This window comes from Protomyctophum parallelum (assembly GCF_964188405.1).
Source record: "Protomyctophum parallelum genome assembly, chromosome: 23".
In the NCBI taxonomy this organism is placed as follows: Eukaryota; Metazoa; Chordata; class Actinopteri; order Myctophiformes; family Myctophidae; genus Protomyctophum; species Protomyctophum parallelum.
In genome coordinates this window covers 33519914-33538920 of record NC_139715.1, presented here as the reverse complement: position 1 = coordinate 33538920, position 19007 = coordinate 33519914, and the positions used below count along the sequence as shown (strand labels likewise).

The following is a 19007-nucleotide window of genomic DNA, read 5'->3' as shown; positions in this document are numbered from 1 at the left end:
ACAGGAGTGACAGGTGAAAAAATACTAATGATGAAAAAGAAGAAATAAAACAAACAAAAAGATACAACGAAAAAGGAAAAAGTGTGTTTTCTTTTTGGGGGACCAGCCAGAACACTCTGGATATAATATAATATAATATACCTGTCTGGAGTAACCACTAACAGTACATGTTCTTAACGTAACCAGTACATGTTCTTAACGTAACCAGTACACACAACTGGGCCGGGGATAGTCATTTTCAGAGCCACTTGTCTTTGGGTTATGGAAAAGACTGAATCCACCTCGAGGAATTGTGGCCAAGTTGCATTAGCCCATTCTGGGCGGGAACCCCTTTTGGTGTTTTAAGCATTATGTTATGCTTTAGCTATGGAAAAATAGCAGACCTGCTATTTTTGAAAAATCGAAGAATGACTGACATAGAAACATAGCTTTTTCAGAAAACTGTCAGGATGTAGAAGACATTTTTTTTAATCTGATCTCAGGTCAGAATGGTAAACTGTCAGGATGTAGAAGACATTTTTTTATAGAATCTGATCTCAGGTCAGAATGGTAAACTGTCAGGATGTAGAAGACATTTTTTTATAGAATCTGATCTCAGGTCAGAATGGTAAACTGTCAGGATGTAGAAGACATTTTTTTATAGAATCTGATCTCAGGTCAGAATGAAAACTGTCAGGATGTAGAAGACATCTTTTAGAATCTGATCTCAGGTCAGAATGAAAACTGTCAGAATGTAGAAGACATTTTTTAGAATCTGATCTCAGGTCAGAATGAAAACTGTCAGGATGTAGAAGACATTTTTTTTAATCTGATCTCAGGTCAGAATGGTAAACTGTCAGGATGTAGAAGACATTTTTTAGAATCTGATCTCAGGTCAGAATGGTAAACTGTCAGGATGTAGAAGAACATTTTTATAGAATCTGATCTCAGGTCAGAATGGTAAACTGTCAGGATGTAGAAGAACATTTTTATAGAATCTGATCTCAGGTCAGAATGGTAAACTGTCAGGATGTAGAAGAACATTAACCCATTCTGACCGGGCACCCATTTTGGTGTTGGCGTCATGTTATGATTTAGCTATTGAAAAATAGCAGATCTACAAGCTCGTATCGCGCCACCGAGTGGCGCGATACGAGCTTGTAGGTCTGCTATTTTTGAAAAAAATCGAAGAACGACTGACATTTTTAGAATCTGATCTCAGGTCAGAATGGGTTCATCAGACCAGTGTGTGTCCAGTGGAAACCTCGTATGAATCTGATCTCAGGTCAGAATGGGTTAATAGAATCTGATCTCAGGTCAGAATGGGTTTAGGCTTTAGTTGTCCTAGCCGAAGGCGGAGGTGGCCCACTGCTGGACGTCGGTGGGGCACTGCGGGTACTTCGTCAGGGCGCTCAGAACCTGGCCGTGGTCCAGCATCATCCTCATCAGCTGGTACTCTGTCTGGACCTTCAGCGTGGAGCCGTCCACCGCCCGGATCAGCTCCAGCTGCCGCAGATGTTCAAAGGCCTATAGCGGGGGGCGGGAGACATTTTGAAAACCCCCATTGAGACCTGCCGGAACGCATCTGTGTCGCTTTAGCTTTCAACCACTTTTTTTTTTTTTTTTAAGATATATGTTTTTGCGGCTTACGCCTTTTATTAGTTTTTTTTAAGGGACAGACAGTAGGCTGACAGGAAACGGGAGAGAGATGGGGGGGGGGGGGGAAGACATGCAGTAAAGGCCGTGTCGGGCTCGGGAGTCGAACCCGCGGCACACTGCGACTGGATCACCGGTTACGCCACCGCCTGGGCAGCTTTCAACCACTATTTTAACCCATTTAGGCCTGACGTCGATTTTTTTTTTTTTTTAAACGTTCGCTCTGAAAGAATATATATTCAAAGATTTGTTGCCGCATTTTGACGAATTTTAAAAAATAGCAGACTTACAAGATCTTGTAGAGCTTGTAGATCTGCTATTTGTCAATAGCTAGTTTAGCTAGCTTAGTTAAAACAACAAAAGGGGTTTTAACACATTGATTGCTAGAGTTTTCTATTTGCTCAGGCTTGGTGGTGCTGAGCGATTAACATTGGGACTTCTGAACTTTTTCGGGGCCCACAGCGAGGGGCCTCTTATAGCGAGAATCACACCGCATAAATCAAAAGGAAGCCAAACTAGTCCACTTCAATTTAAAAAAAAATTATGATTCTACCATCTTCCATTCTGGAGATATTGACCTTTTTCTAACACCTGCTTTTCGCAGCACGCTGCTCTTTTGAAAAAACAGCAGAGATATGGAAGGTTGAAGTTGACAGACATTGACAGACAGATATAAAAATGAACACAAATAATATCATATACATACTACACACTGAATGAAAGCCCTGAATGTCTACTTTTAGGAGGAAAACAAATACACATGGTCCCATGTATAGTTTGTCAGTAATTGGCTATTGAATGCAGCTTGCGCCCACCAGAGAGGATTTCAGAAAATGCATGGACCAGAAGAACTATTATTCACAAAATAAGGCCTATAGCGAAATGTACATACTATATACCGTATGAAACAGAAGACTCTCTGCTTTCATAAGAAAAATACTTCTACTGTAATAATAATGAAAATCACACCCCTGTGAAGTGAGCAGTGCAATGTTGCGCAACATTGCACTGCTCACTTCACAGGGGTGTGATTTTCATTATTATTACAGTAGAAGTATTTTTCTTATGAAAGCAGAGAGTCTTCTGTTTCATACGGTATATAGTATGTACATTTCGCTATAGGCCTTATTTTGTGAATAATAGTTCTTCTGGTCCATGCATTTTCTGAAATCCTCTCTGGTGGGCGCAAGCTGCATTCAATAGCCAATTACTGACAAACTATATTTGTATATATTTGTATATTTGTTTTCCTCCTAAAAGTAGACATTCAGGGCTTTCATTCAGTGTGTAGCATGTATATGATAATAATTTATTTATGTTTATATCTGCCTGTCAATCTCTGTGACTTTAAACCTTTATAACTCGCTATGATAACTTCATGAGGAAATGCTCACTTCACAGGGGTGTGATTTTTATTATTATTACAGTATTAGTTTTTTTCTTATGAAAGCAGAGGGTCTTCTGTTTCATACGGTATATAATATGTACATGTCGCTATAGGCCTTATTTTGTGAATAATAGTTGGACCTGAACAACTGCATTCAATAGCCTACAGTGACAAACTGTACATGGGATCAATATTATGTATTTGTTTTCCTCCTAAAAGTAGACAATTAGGGCTTTCATTCAGTGTGTAGTATGTATATGACAATAATTTATTTATGTTTATTTTTATATCTGCCTTCAGAACGATAGTATAACGGTGAGATGCGTTACTGGATCGGTGAGTTTAGTGGTTGAGGTTGACATGTCTGGACATGTTTGAGGAAAGAAGCACAGGAGAGAGAGATGATCAAATAACTGGCTGCTTTGTTGGACAACGCTATCTTCACTTTGTTTGGGCAAAGAAGCAGAGATCAGCGATGGAAAAGAGTTTTATCCACGGCAGATAAGTAATGACGTATTATCGAGGGACCGCCATGATCAACTAACTGCCTGGGACCGAGGCTACGTTGTCACCAGCCAATGCAGCCATCGCTATCCGTTGTGTGATTGTAGCCTTTTTATTCATTATAATTGCAGTGATAAGACCTATATCACAGCCGGGCGTCTCTCTCGATACCGTGGATATAGCCTACATCCACAATCACACAACGGATAGCGATGATGGCTGCATTGGCTGACGAAGACGTAGGCAGTAAGTTGATCATGGCGGTCCTTCGATAATACGTCATTACTTATCTGCCGTGGATATAAAGCTCTTTTCCATCGCTGATCGTGCTTCTTGCCCAAACAAACAAAGTGAAGACGCGATGGCGATGCACACAACGTTTAGCGATGGCTGGTGAAGACTGAAGACGTAGCCAGGCAGTTAGTTGATCATGGCGTGTGCCGTGTGCGTGTTGAAAACGTTATGAAATGGCGATCGTTGAAGATTATTCTTGGTTTATATACTGGCAGAGGGCAAATCGACACGACTGCGTTATATCTTTTTCCGAGAATGAGAGAGCGGTGCAAGCCAAGGCGATTGCAAGGCGCAGTGTGGCCTGGGGCCAGTGGGAACTCAAACTGCAATGCGATCCGGGCAGAAGACTCCCCCCACAAAGATTCCTCGGGAGAAACCATGTAGAAACAGGAGGGGAGGGGGAATCGAGTGTATTCACAGACACTAGACTACTACTAGAGTATGGGTAACTCCATTTTAGATGCCCTGACATCTGCGTTGGTCTATGCCGTTGCCGTGCAGACCCATACGTGTAATGGAGGCATTGGAGGAGGGAGCGTCTTCGCCACAGACAGACCTCTTTTCAGGAGGGAGGGGCTTTTTACTCCCGGATCACATATTGGAGCTTCCTGGAGACGATCGCTGTTATTTTCTCCGGTGTCCTGGAGCATAGGACGTTGATGTACAGTAAGCAATAAAAAAACGTATAAAACGTATACATACGCTTCGCGCGTACGGCGTTCGATATTAATAAAGCGTATGGATACGTTTCCAGCATTTTTTGTGTTAACATACAAGCTTTTGTTTTTTAATCATGAAAACGTGAACATTTTGCCTTATAATGGTTGTATGGTACCCCAACTTTCAGCAGCTGTCGAAAATCACCCCTAGGGTGGTTGAATAGAAACCAATGTGAGATATGTTAGTAGACACCTTTACAAACACATTGGTGACTATAGATATGTTAGTAGACACCTTTACAAACACATTGGTGACTATAGATATGTTAGTAGACACCTTTACACACACATTGGTGACTATAGATATGTTAGACACCTTTACAAACACATTGGTGACTATAGATATGTTAGTAGACACCTTTACAAACACATTGGTGACTATAGATATGTTAGACACCTTTACAAACACATTGGTGACTATAGATATGTTAGTAGACACCTTTACAAACACATTGGTGACTATAGATATGTTAGTAGACACCTTTACACACACATTGGTGACTATAGATATGTTAGTAGACACCTTTACAAACACATTGGTGACTATAGATATGTTAGTAGACACCTTTACACACACATTGGTGACTATAGATATGTTAGTAGACACCTTTACACACACATTGGTGACTATAGATATGTTAGTAGACACCTTTACAAACACATTGGTGACTATAGATATGTTAGTAGACACCTTTACAAACACATTGGTGACTATAGATATGTTAGTAGACACCTTTACAAACACATTGGTGACTATAGATATGTTAGTAGACACCTTTACAAACACATTGGTGACTATAGATATGTTAGTAGACACCTTTACAAACACATTGGTGACTATAGATATGTTAGTAGACACCTTTACAAACACATTGGTGACTATAGATATGTTAGTAGACACCTTTACAAACACATTGGTGACTATAGATATGTTAGTAGACACCTTTACACACACATTGGTGACTATAGATATGTTAGACACCTTTACAAACACATTGGTGACTATAGATATGTTAGTAGACACCTTTACAAACACATTGGTGACTATAGATATGTTAGTAGACACCTTTACAAACACATTGGTGACTATAGATATGTTAGTAGACACCTTTACAAACACATTGGTGACTATAGATATGTTAGACACCTTTACAAACACATTGGTGACTATAGATATGTTAGTAGACACCTTTACAAACACATTGGTGACTATAGATATGTTAGACACCTTTACAAACACATTGGTGACTATAGATATGTTAGTAGACACCTTTACACACACATTGGTGACTATAGATATGTTAGTAGACACCTTTACACACACATTGGTGACTATAGATATGTTAGTAGACACCTTTACAAACACATTGGTGACTATAGATATGTTAGTAGACACCTTTACAAACACATTGGTGACTATAGATATGTTAGTAGACACCTTTACACACACATTGGTGACTATAGATATGTTAGTAGACACCTTTACAAACACATTGGTGACTATAGATATGTTAGTAGACACCTTTACACACACATTGGTGACTATAGATATGTTAGTAGACACCTTTACACACACATTAGTGACTATAGATATGTTAGACACCTTTACAAACACATTGGTGACTATAGATATGTTAGTAGACACCTTTACAAACACATTGGTGACTATAGATATGTTAGTAGACACCTTTACACACACATTGGTGACTATAGATATGTTAGTAGACACCTTTACAAACACATTGGTGACTATAGATATGTTAGACACCTTTACAAACACATTGGTGACTATAGATATGTTAGACACCTTTACAAACACATTGGTGACTATAGATATGTTAGTAGACACCTTTACACACACATTGGTGACTATAGATATGTTAGACACCTTTACAAACACATTGGTGACTATAGATATGTTAGACACCTTTACAAACACATTGGTGACTATAGATATGTTAGTAGACACCTTTACAAACACATTGGTGACTATAGATATGTTAGTAGACACCTTTACAAACACATTGGTGACTATAGATATGTTAGACACCTTTACAAACACATTGGTGACTATAGATATGTTAGACACCTTTACAAACACATTGGTGACTATAGATATGTTAGTAGACACCTTTACAAACACATTGGTGACTATAGATATGTTAGTAGACACCTTTACAAACACATTGGTGACTATAGATATGTTAGACACCTTTACAAACACATTGGTGACTATAGATATGTTAGTAGACACCTTTACACACACATTGGTGACTATAGATATGTTAGACACCTTTACACACACATTAGTGACTATAGATATGTTAGTAGACACCTTTACAAACACATTGGTGACTATAGATATGTTAGTAGACACCTTTACAAACACATTGGTGACTATAGATATGTTAGTAGACACCTTTACAAACACATTGGTGACTATAGATATGTTAGTAGACACCTTTACAAACACATTGGTGACTATAGATATGTTAGTAGACACCTTTACACACACATTGGTGACTATAGATATGTTAGTAGACACCTTTACAAACACATTGGTGACTATAGATATGTTAGTAGACACCTTTACACACACATTGGTGACTATAGATATGTTAGTAGACACCTTTACACACAAATTGGTGACTATAGATATGTTAGTAGACACCTTTACAAACACATTGGTGACTATAGATATGTTAGTAGACACCTTTACACACACATTGGTGACTATAGATATGTTAGTAGACACCTTTACAAACACATTGGTGACTATAGATATGTTAGTAGACACCTTTACACACACATTGGTGACTATAGATATGTTAGTAGACACCTTTACACACACATTGGTGACTATAGATATGTTAGTAGACACCTTTACAAACACATTGGTGACTATAGATATGTTAGTAGACACCTTTACACACAAATTGGTGACTATAGATATGTTAGTAGACACCTTTACAAACACATTGGTGACTATAGATATGTTAGTAGACACCTTTACAAACACATTGGTGACTATAGATATGTTAGACACCTTTACAAACACATTGGTGACTATAGATATGTTAGACACCTTTACAAACACATTGGTGACTATAGATATGTTAGACACCTTTACACACACATTGGTGACTATAGATATGTTAGTAGACACCTTTACACACACATTGGTGACTATAGATATGTTAGTAGACACCTTTACAAACACATTGGTGACTATAGATATGTTAGTAGACACCTTTACAAACACATTGGTGACTATAGATATGTTAGTAGACACCTTTACAAACACATTGGTGACTATAGATATGTTAGTAGACACCTTTACAAACACATTGGTGACTATAGATATGTTAGTAGACACCTTTACAAACACATTGGTGACTATAGATATGTTAGTAGACACCTTTACAAACACATTGGTGACTATAGATATGTTAGTAGACACCTTTACAAACACATTGGTGACTATAGATATGTTAGTAGACACCTTTACAAACACATTGGTGACTATAGATATGTTAGTAGACACCTTTACAAACACATTGGTGACTATAGATATGTTAGACACCTTTACAAACACATTGGTGACTATATATATGTTAGTAGACTCCTTTACAAACACATTGGTGACTATAGATATGTTAGACACCTTTACAAACACATTGGTGACTATAGATATGTTAGTAGACACCTTTACAAACACAGTGACTATAGATATGTTAGTAGACACCTTTACACACACATTGGTGACTATAGATATGTTAGTAGACACCTTTACAAACACAGTGACTATAGATATGTTAGTAGACACCTTTACAAACACATTGGTGACTATAGATATGTTAGTAGACACCTTTACAAACACAGTGACTATAGATATGTTAGTAGACACCTTTACAAACACATTGGTGACTATAGATATGTTAGTAGACACCTTTACACACACATTGGTGACTATAGATATGTTGGTAGACACCTTTACACACACATTGGTGACTATAGATATGTTAGTAGACACCTTTACAAACACATTGGTGACTATAGATATGTTAGTAGACACCTTTACAAACACATTGGTGACTATAGATATGTTGGTAGACACCTTTACAAACACATTGGTGACTATAGATATGTTAGTAGACACCTTTACAAACACATTGGTGACTATAGATATGTTAGACACCTTTACAAACACATTGGTGACTATAGATATGTTAGTAGACACCTTTACAAACACATTGGTGACTATAGATATGTTAGTAGACACCTTTACAAACACATTGGTGACTATAGATATGTTAGTAGACACCTTTACACACACATTGGTGACTATAGATATGTTAGTAGACACCTTTACAAACACATTGGTGACTATAGATATGTTAGACACCTTTACAAACACATTGGTGACTATAGATATGTTAGTAGACACCTTTACAAACACATTGGTGACTATAGATATGTTAGTAGACACCTTTACACACACATTGGTGACTATAGATATGTTAGTAGACACCTTTACACACACATTGGTGACTATAGATATGTTAGTAGACACCTTTACACACACATTGGTGACTATAGATATGTTAGTAGACACCTTTACAAACACATTGGTGACTATAGATATGTTAGTAGACACCTTTACACACACATTGGTGACTATAGATATGTTAGTAGACACCTTTACAAACACATTGGTGACTATAGATATGTTAGTAGACACCTTTACAAACACATTGGTGACTATAGATATGTTAGTAGACACCTTTACAAACACATTGGTGACTATAGATATGTTAGTAGACACCTTTACACACACATTGGTGACTATAGATATGTTAGTAGACACCTTTACACACACATTGGTGACTATAGATATGTTAGTAGACTCCTTTACAAACACATTGGTGACTATAGATATGTTAGTAGACACCTTTACAAACACATTGGTGACTATAGATATGTTAGTAGACACCTTTACAAACACATTGGTGACTATAGATATGTTAGTAGACACCTTTACAAACACATTGGTGACTATAGATATGTTAGTAGACACCTTTACAAACACATTGGTGACTATAGATATGTTAGTAGACACCTTTACAAACACATTGGTGACTATAGATATGTTAGTAGACACCTTTACAAACACATTGGTGACTATAGATATGTTAGTAGACACCTTTACAAACACATTGGTGACTATAGATATGTTAGTAGACACCTTTACAAACACATTGGTGACTATAGATATGTTAGTAGACACCTTTACAAACACATTGGTGACTATAGATATGTTAGTAGACACCTTTATAAACACATTGGTGACTATAGATATGTTAGACACCTTTACACACACATTGGTGACTATATATATGTTAGTAGACACCTTTACAAACACATTGGTGACTATAGATATGTTAGTAGACACCTTTACAAACACATTGGTGACTATAGATATGTTAGTAGACACCTTTACAAACACATTGGTGACTATAGATATGTTAGTAGACACCTTTATAAACACATTGGTGACTATAGATATGTTAGACACCTTTACACACACATTGGTGACTATATATATGTTAGTAGACACCTTTACAAACACATTGGTGACTATAGATATGTTAGTAGACACCTTTACAAACACATTGGTGACTATAGATATGTTAGTAGACACCTTTACAAACACATTGGTGACTATAGATATGTTAGTAGACACCTTTACAAACACATTGGTGACTATAGATATGTTAGTAGACACCTTTACAAACACATTGGTGACTATAGATATGTTAGTAGACTCCTTTACAAACACATTGGTGACTATAGATATGTTAGTAGACACCTTTACAAACACATTGGTGACTATAGATATGTTAGTAGACACCTTTACAAACACATTGGTGACTATAGATATGTTAGTAGACACCTTTACACACACATTGGTGACTATAGATGTTAGTAGACACCTTTACAAACACATTGGTGACTATAGATATGTTAGTAGACTCCTTTACAAACACATTGGTGACTATAGATATGTTAGTAGACACCTTTACACACACATTGGTGACTATAGATATGTTAGTAGACACCTTTACAAACACATTGGTGACTATAGATATGTTAGTAGACACCTTTACAAACACATTGGTGACTATAGATATGTTAGTAGACACCTTTACAAACACATTGGTGACTATAGATATGTTAGTAGACACCTTTACAAACACATTGGTGACTATAGATATGTTAGTAGACACCTTTACAAACACATTGGTGACTATAGATATGTTAGTAGACACCTTTACAAACACATTGCTAACTATAGATATGTTAGTAGACACCTTTACACACACATTGCTAACTATAGATATGTTAGTAGACACCTTTACAAACACATTGGTGACTATAGATATGTTAGTAGACACCTTTACAAACACATTGGTGACTATAGATATGTTAGTAGACACCTTTACAAACACATTGGTGACTATAGATATGTTAGTAGACACCTTTACAAACACATTGGTGACTATAGATATGTTAGTAGACACCTTTACAAACACATTGGTGACTATAGATATGTTAGTAGACACCTTTACAAACACATTGGTGACTATAGATATGTTAGTAGACACCTTTACAAACACATAGGTGACTATAGATATGTTAGTAGACACCTTTACAAACACATTGGTGACTATAGATATGTTAGTAGACACCTTTACAAACACATTGGTGACTATAGATATGTTAGACACCTTTACAAACACATTGGTGACTATAGATATGTTAGTAGACACCTTTACAAACACATTGGTGACTATAGATATGTTAGTAGACACCTTTACAAACACATTGGTGACTATAGATATGTTAGTAGACACCTTTACAAACACATTGGTGACTATAGATATGTTAGTAGACACCTTTACAAACACATTGGTTGTCCGGTTTTTGGTGAGATTTGCCGGGATCCGAATTCCCAAGAGATACAGCAGATAAGCTACGTTCAATACGCACAATTGATTTATTTAATGCTTCAATAATTTCCTTGTTTTACGAATCAAACATGCTTTTTATAGGGTTTTATTAGTTCATTCCTTAAACATAAACACATATAACATTCACACGTTTGTTCAAACTTCCCCAAAGCAGACTGACAAATAGTACCCTGGAACTTGTGCATTTGGCACGCCTTAAAGTCTAAAGCCTAACCTACTCTCATTTGGTGAAGTGTGGTTAATATTGAACACTTGTATATTTGTGTGGCGTGTGCCACTTAACTATGTGTGGTAGTGTGCCACTTTTAACTATGTGTGGTACTTCCACCTATGTGGTGTTCCACCCACTAAATACTATGTGGTTTTAAATCTACCATTCAAGATTATTGATTTGGAGACAAGAACACATATAAACATTTGGTTACAACCTAATTATCATTATTACACATTTATAACATATTTATGGAATAATGCACATATCATATGAATATATTTACCGCTGGCCTCATGCTGGTCTCTTTTATCTTGTCACGGTGGTGTGGTGTAGAATCTAACTCAACTTCTGGACCAAACAGTTACTTAAAGAAATGGTTTGCCTTTGCAACCAATCCGATCGCAGGGTCAGTTTTTCTGCCCCACCTTTTAGCCAATGAGAAGCCACAGACATTTTCGCCTGTGGGTTCTGACATCAGCTTGCCTCACTTGAGACAGCTTTTGCAACAGCTCCCATCACTTCCGGTCATGTGAGCTGTTGCTTATCTAGATCAAAATGTCTAGATTAGCTGTAAGATCATTACATTCTTATATTATCTAGGCATTTTGATCTAGATAAGCAACAGCTCACATGACCGGAAGTGATGGGAGCTGTTGCAAAAGCTGTCTCAAGTGAGGCAAGCTGATGTCAGAACCCACAGGCGAAAATGTCTGTGGCTTCTCATTGGCTAAAAGGTGGGGCAGAAAAACTGACCCTGCGATCGGATTGGTTGCAAAGGCAAACCATTTCTTTAAGTAACTGTTTGGTCCAGAAGTTGAGTTAGATTCTACACCACACCACCGTGACAAGATAAAAGAGACCAGCATGAGGCCAGCGGTAAATATATTCATATGATATGTGCATTATTCCATAAATATGTTATAAATGTGTAATAATGATAATTAGGTTGTAACCAAATGTTTATATGTGTTCTTGTCTCCAAATCAATAATCTTGAATGGTAGATTTAAAACCACATAGTATTTAGTGGGTGGAACACCACATAGGTGGAAGTACCACACATAGTTAAAAGTGGCACACTACCACACATAGTTAAGTGGCACACGCCACACAAATATACAAGTGTTCAATATTAACCACACTTCACCAAATGAGAGTAGGTTAGGCTTTAGACTTTAAGGCGTGCCAAATGCACAAGTTCCAGGGTACTATTTGTCAGTCTGCTTTGGGGAAGTTTGAACAAACGTGTGAATGTTATATGTGTTTATGTTTAAGGAATGAACTAATAAAACCCTATAAAAAGCATGTTTGATTCGTAAAACAAGGAAATTATTGAAGCATTAAATAAATCAATTGTGCGTATTGAACGTAGCTTATCTGCTGTATCTCTTGGGAATTCGGATCCCGGCAAATCTCACCAAAAACCGGACAGTTTTAAATCGTAGTGCAGCTAAAGCGCACAGATTTAAACGTAGCTGTGTACTGGGAGTGCACAGTTCTAAATCGTTGCGCTGCTAAAGCGCACCGTTTAGCAAATTAAAACAGTATAAATATACAGTTTTAAATCGCGGCCGTGCACTTAATCAGTGCACTGGTGCGATTTGATGCGCTATCGGAGCGCACACATTAAAACAGTATAATATACAGTCTTAAATCGCAGTGCAGCTAAAGCGCACAGTGCGAGATCACGGCCGGTTAAAGAGCCGACCGTTCAAATAGTTTAAACCGCAAAGCGAATAGTTTAATTCGTTGCGTAGCTGTGCACTGGGAGTGCACAGTTTAAACCGCTGCTACAGCAGCAACTCGAATTGAAACAGTCAAACAGAATAAACATATTCCAGTTTCAATCCGATGCCGTGCGCTAGTGAAGCGCACAGTTTTATACTTGGTGGGGCTGCTAAAGCGCCCAATCAATACCAGTTTAAATCAGGCTGTACAGTTTGAATCGAGTCTGGTTAAAAGAACCGACCGTTAGTGCAGTTTGGACTCGCCGCCGTGCGAGGTATTATCTCGCCGCCGAGCGAGCAATGTGGTGCCGTGCGCTGGGCTCAGCGTACAGTCGGGTTATGCCCGGGCAATTTAAGACATAATATGGTCTAAACAACTGGACATATTGCAGTTTAAATTGCTACCGTAGTTTATGTTGTGGCCGAGGGCTGTCTAAACTAGAAACAGCGTCGGTGAAGTTACTAAAGTAACCACAATCTAAACAAATAAAGCCGTGAGTGGAGACCGCGGCACACAGATAGTTTGGATCGTGCCCCACTAACAACCCTCAATTCAGATCGTTCAGGTAACGACACACTGTTTGTGGATTGTTTGATGTGGTTAAATTCAGACGAATGTGGAGCCGTGCGTAAAAGCGCATGGCGATCGATGCGCACGTTAGTGTCTACATATCAAACGCGCAATGCGTCTGATTTGGGCTAACTAAATGCGACACCGTAAAAAACCCGTTGTCATATAGATATGGGTCTATGGAAAACGGAGTTAAACACAGCCACCCCAAATGAGTGACTGGTTTAAACAAAAGTTTGGCATTTTAGTCATTTGATCGATTAGAGCAAAGACTCTATCGGCGGTCAGTGAGGAAACTGATTATTAGACTATTTGAACCAAACATAAAGTTTTAATTGTGCCGGATTAGGAACCGACCGTTTAAAATAATAATAGTGCTTTTATCTGTGAACAACACAATAAAGATAGGCTATTTTAGCTGGGTGCTCAGGCAGCACAGAGGACAGCAGTTTGTTGCGTGTGGGGGAGGAGGGAAACCCCTATTTCTCACTACGCACCAGTTTGAGTGCATGTGAGGAGGAAATCCCTTTTCTCACTGCGCAAGTGACTTTTGTCATGTAAATGTGCCCTGCACTAAAACAGTGCAAGGGACTTTGAAAGTCTCGTCTGACACGAGAGTGACAGGGGACTGGTTTAATAAGCCGTGGTAAACGTGATGTAATTAAATAGTTACAATCAAATAATGTTTAACACTGCAAAAGCGTGCTTTCAAAGTAGGTAAATCGCATCTAAGGACGTGTCAATATATAACCTGGTGCCGTAAGCATCCACTATTGGGAATAGTGCTATAGTAAAATCTGGGAGATTTAATAATGCTATAGAGTAGACAGTCCGCGGCTAATGTACATCTGGTAGTAGACTACTAATAAAAGATTTATTAGCTAAGGTATTGATTAGAGGATTTATGGGGTCCTTTTAATTCATACAAATAGTTATGCATGTTAAATTAGCATGGTGAATGTTAATCATAACTATAAACGCGACTAACACGGTAACCAGTGAGGCATTTATTGTGGACCCGTCAAAAGGACGGCCTTCCTGGTAAAAGGCATAAAATCATTGGACCCGTTAGAGGCTGTTGCCTTGTCAAAGGCCAACGCGACAGCTCGGAAAAGTTGCATGCTTATTTCTCTCGGTCTCGGGAGGATAAAAGACCGTGTGGAGGTCACGAAATACGTAAATACGAATCGTGAAACGCCCGGTAAAAAGAGGGCACAGTGAGTGTCCTAGAGTCCAAGTTAATATAACTATTATTAACTGGGCGAAAACTAACCATTTGCAATTGTGTGAATGAGTTGTGAAGTCAATTAACCACTAACCTCTGTCTACTAACCCTATTAACAAAGTGTTGACAGTGGGGGAGGAGGGGGTAAGATGGCTTTTACAGAAAATTGGCTTAAGCAGCTACAGGATAGCTGCAAAGAGTCCAAACTTCATTGCTGTAATATGGCGCTTAGTTTGGGAGAGAGCCTCAAATGGGGCTCATTAAGCAGTATTCCAGATCAGGTAATTGAACTGCAAATTGAAAGAGGAGACATGAAAGATCTCTCCGCATTCTATATCAAAAGATTAGAAAGCGTGGGCAGGTTTGATATTGTTGAAAAAGAGAAGCAGGACTTAGTATCTTGTTTAAAAATATGCTCTGTATTTAGCTTCGAAAAAATAATGGAAGCTCTAGAGTTGAGAAGTGTTAGGAACACAGCAGGGAGCCAGATAGGCCCCTGTGATAAGCCTGCAGAATGCAGGGAAAGCCGGCCGAGGCTGGAAACCATGATCCTTCTCTATCCCAGAGGAGAAGTGAGGGAGATGACCGGATGTGACATTCCGGAAGCCACGTGGACGCCAGAGGGGCGGGAAGCCACGTGGACGCCAGAGGGGCGGGAAGACGGGCCACCGATGCAGCCTGTCACCACGGAGCCCTCCACCGTGGGCAAATCCACGGGCCCAGCGGGAGAGCTGGGGATCAAAGCCATGCCAGAGGCGGACGCCGCTGGCGAGGGGCAAGTTCCTGTGGGCAACACAGAAGGGACGGCGGCAGCAGCGGAAGCAGCAGAGCAGTCGTTCATCGTACCCACGTCGGCGACAAGCATCGCTGGCGTGGGACTGCCTGTGGACATCGCAGAAGAGACAGCGCAGCTGACTACAACGACGGGACCGGTGAGCCTGCCAGGGGTCCAGAACCTGGAGGAAGTCACTTGCTCGTCCATCAAAGTCCAGCCAGTGACGGACGTCGCTGGCGTGGGACTTCCTGTGGACGACACAGGGGAGACAACCGCCACAGTGCAGTTGTCAAAAGGAGCAGAGGTGAGAAGCTGGCCAGGGATCGAGACCCTGGAGCATCACATCACTTCTTCAACAGGAGCGGGGGGGTCAGATCCAACTGACACCACCTTGCCCATCAACGCCGTGCCTGCGATGGAGATCGAAGGCGGGGCCAAGGAGTCAAAGCACCTCATCACGAAGACGCTAAGCGGTTCGATGGGCATTACCGGTGCCAGTCGACGCGTTCAGGCGGTGGGAGAAGAGCAGACATCCAAAACACACACACTCACAGCCCGGGGATTGACCATCGTAGGGGGTGGGCCCAAGGGGAAAGAGGCCAAACCGGTCTTGAACGAGTGTGATGATGGAACCCGGGGATTCACCACCGTAGGGGGTAAATCACCTCACAAACCAGGGGTGGCAGCGTCTGGGCCACAGACAAAGAAGCTGACCACGGTGCCAACACAGGTATGCGCCTGTGGGCTTGTTTGTCATTGCAAAGCCTGTCGATCAGCTCACAACCCTGGTATAAACAAAGTAAAATGGAAATGGAAAAACGTTTTTGCCAGTTCTGAGTCAGCGAGATCAGGGGCTGACGCAGCCAAAGAGGAGAGCAAGTGATTTGCTCTCCCCCCCCCCCCATTGTTCTGCACACAGCGGGAAGTGGGGATGCAGTGACAATCAGGTGTCACAATCTGCAATCAGCACACACACACACACACACTCACACGGACAAATGTGTGACTGAACTGTGCATTAAAAATGTGGTGTGTAATTGTGTTGAAGGATGTTGAATAATGATTTACTTCTCTTCAATGAGGGGAGAGAAGTTTAGTGCACATGTGAAGAGGTGGTGCTTGAGCGCGCGCGCGCGCACACACAGGCACACACACACACGCACAAACAACCACATGTGTGGAAAACACATAGTGTGGTGAAAATGTTGCAAACTTGCAATTTTCAATTGGGTTGTTTTTAAAGTTAAAAAATCCAAAAGGTTAAAGAAACCAAGTTGATTGAAATACAAAATAGGTTATTTGTTCAATTACAATTTGGAATTCCCTAACAAAGTAACAAAGCCAAAAAGTTTGTGATTAGTTAGGTAATAAACTGCATTTGTGTAAACTGTGTTTATCCAATGTCCACATTCTGTGAACAGACAGATGGGGGTGAACAAGAACCGCATGTGTTAAAGATAAGAATTAACAGACGCGGCTCTTGTGAAAATAACTGTTTACCAGCTTGACCAATTTAAAGGAGGTTGTGTAGATAAAGAATTAACCTTTTGTCCAGGCAGGAAGCCATAAAAACGGACAGAAGGTGAAATGAGTGCCATGGCACTCTAACTGACATGGCACTCTGCTTCTCCCAAAAAGTGGAGGAGTGTTATAAGAGGAGGAACTAACCAAATATAGTTCACTTCCAGCCATCACACATTATTACAAACATTAAGTAGCATTGATTTCTAATGAGTTGATGTGTTGTGTTATTTAGTGTGTTTTAAAAGTTGTAGAAACGTTATAACTTAAAACCATGTTAAACGCCCGAATAGAAAAAATCGCTCAGATATGGAAAGTTGATCAAAACCATATCAATTTTTCATATCTGCGTAGGGGGTGTTGTGTTATATATGGATGTGCGAGGATGTGTTATCAGAAGTGTGGTAAATATAGAGTAGGTCATAATTGTTGATCAGCTATTTTCACCCTGATGAGACTGCAAGTAAGAACTGCAGGCTCTCACAGCGCATTCCAAGGAAGCAGCCACCATGGTAGGGGGTTGTGATCTAATCTTGATTGTGAAAACAAAGGGATTTATGACCTGGCCACAGGTTGGCAGGAGAGACCTCTGAGTCACTGAGCAAATGTGTAGGAGGGAGATGCCATAATCTGGTAATTCTTCCTTTCATTGTAAAATGTGTTCTAAATGTAACCATTATTATACTGGGTTAGTAAAGCCTAGATAATAGAAGAATGTAATGATCTTACAGTTAATCTAGACATTTGATCTAGGTAAGCAACAGCTCGCATGACCGGAAGTGGTGGGGCTGTTGCGAGGGGCTGATGTCAGAATCCACAGGCAAAGATGTCTGTGGCTTCTCATTGGCTAAAGGACGGGGGCAGAAAAACTGACCCTGTCATTTGATTGGCTGCAAAGGCATTCTCTTTGGTCTATGTACACTGTTGATGGAAAGTTGAAGTTAGATTCTACACCACACCACCGTGACAAGATAGAGATCAGCATGAGGCCAGCGGTAAATATAATCATATGATATGTGCATTATTCCATAAATATGTTATAAATGTGTAATGATAATTAGATTGTAACCAAATGTTTATATGTGTTCTTGTCTCCAAATCAATAATCTTGAATGGTAGATTTAAAACCACATAGGTGGAAGTACCACATAGTTGGAAGTGGCACACGCCACACACAAACTAATATGTTCAATATTAACCACACTTCACCAAATGAGAGTAGGTTAGGCATTAGACTTTAAGGCCGTGCCAAATGCACAAGTTCCAGGGTACTATTTGTCAGTCTGCATTGGGGAAGTTTGAACAAACGTGTGAATGTTATATGTGTTTATGTTTAAGGAATGAACTAATAAAACCCTATAAAAAGCATGTTTGATTCGTAAAACAAGGAAATTATTGAAGCATT

At 39.5% G+C, this 19007-nt stretch overlaps 1 protein-coding gene across 2 annotated transcripts in view; it reads right to left on the bottom strand.

Moving 5' to 3' along the window:
- Positions 1–1323: 1323 nt before the first annotated feature.
- The window catches only part of orc4 (origin recognition complex, subunit 4), a gene marked incomplete at its 3' end in the record, with an annotated part of 35119 nt that continues 17435 nt past the window's right edge, over positions 1324–19007 (bottom strand). Inside the window, exon 13 of one of the 2 annotated variants that reach the window (XM_083758823.1) lies at positions 1324–1506. In XM_083758823.1, the coding sequence (XP_083614949.1) occupies positions 1324–1506 (183 nt within the window). The remainder of the gene's footprint in view (positions 1507–19007) is intronic. The other variant, XM_083758824.1, reaches the window with a different exon arrangement.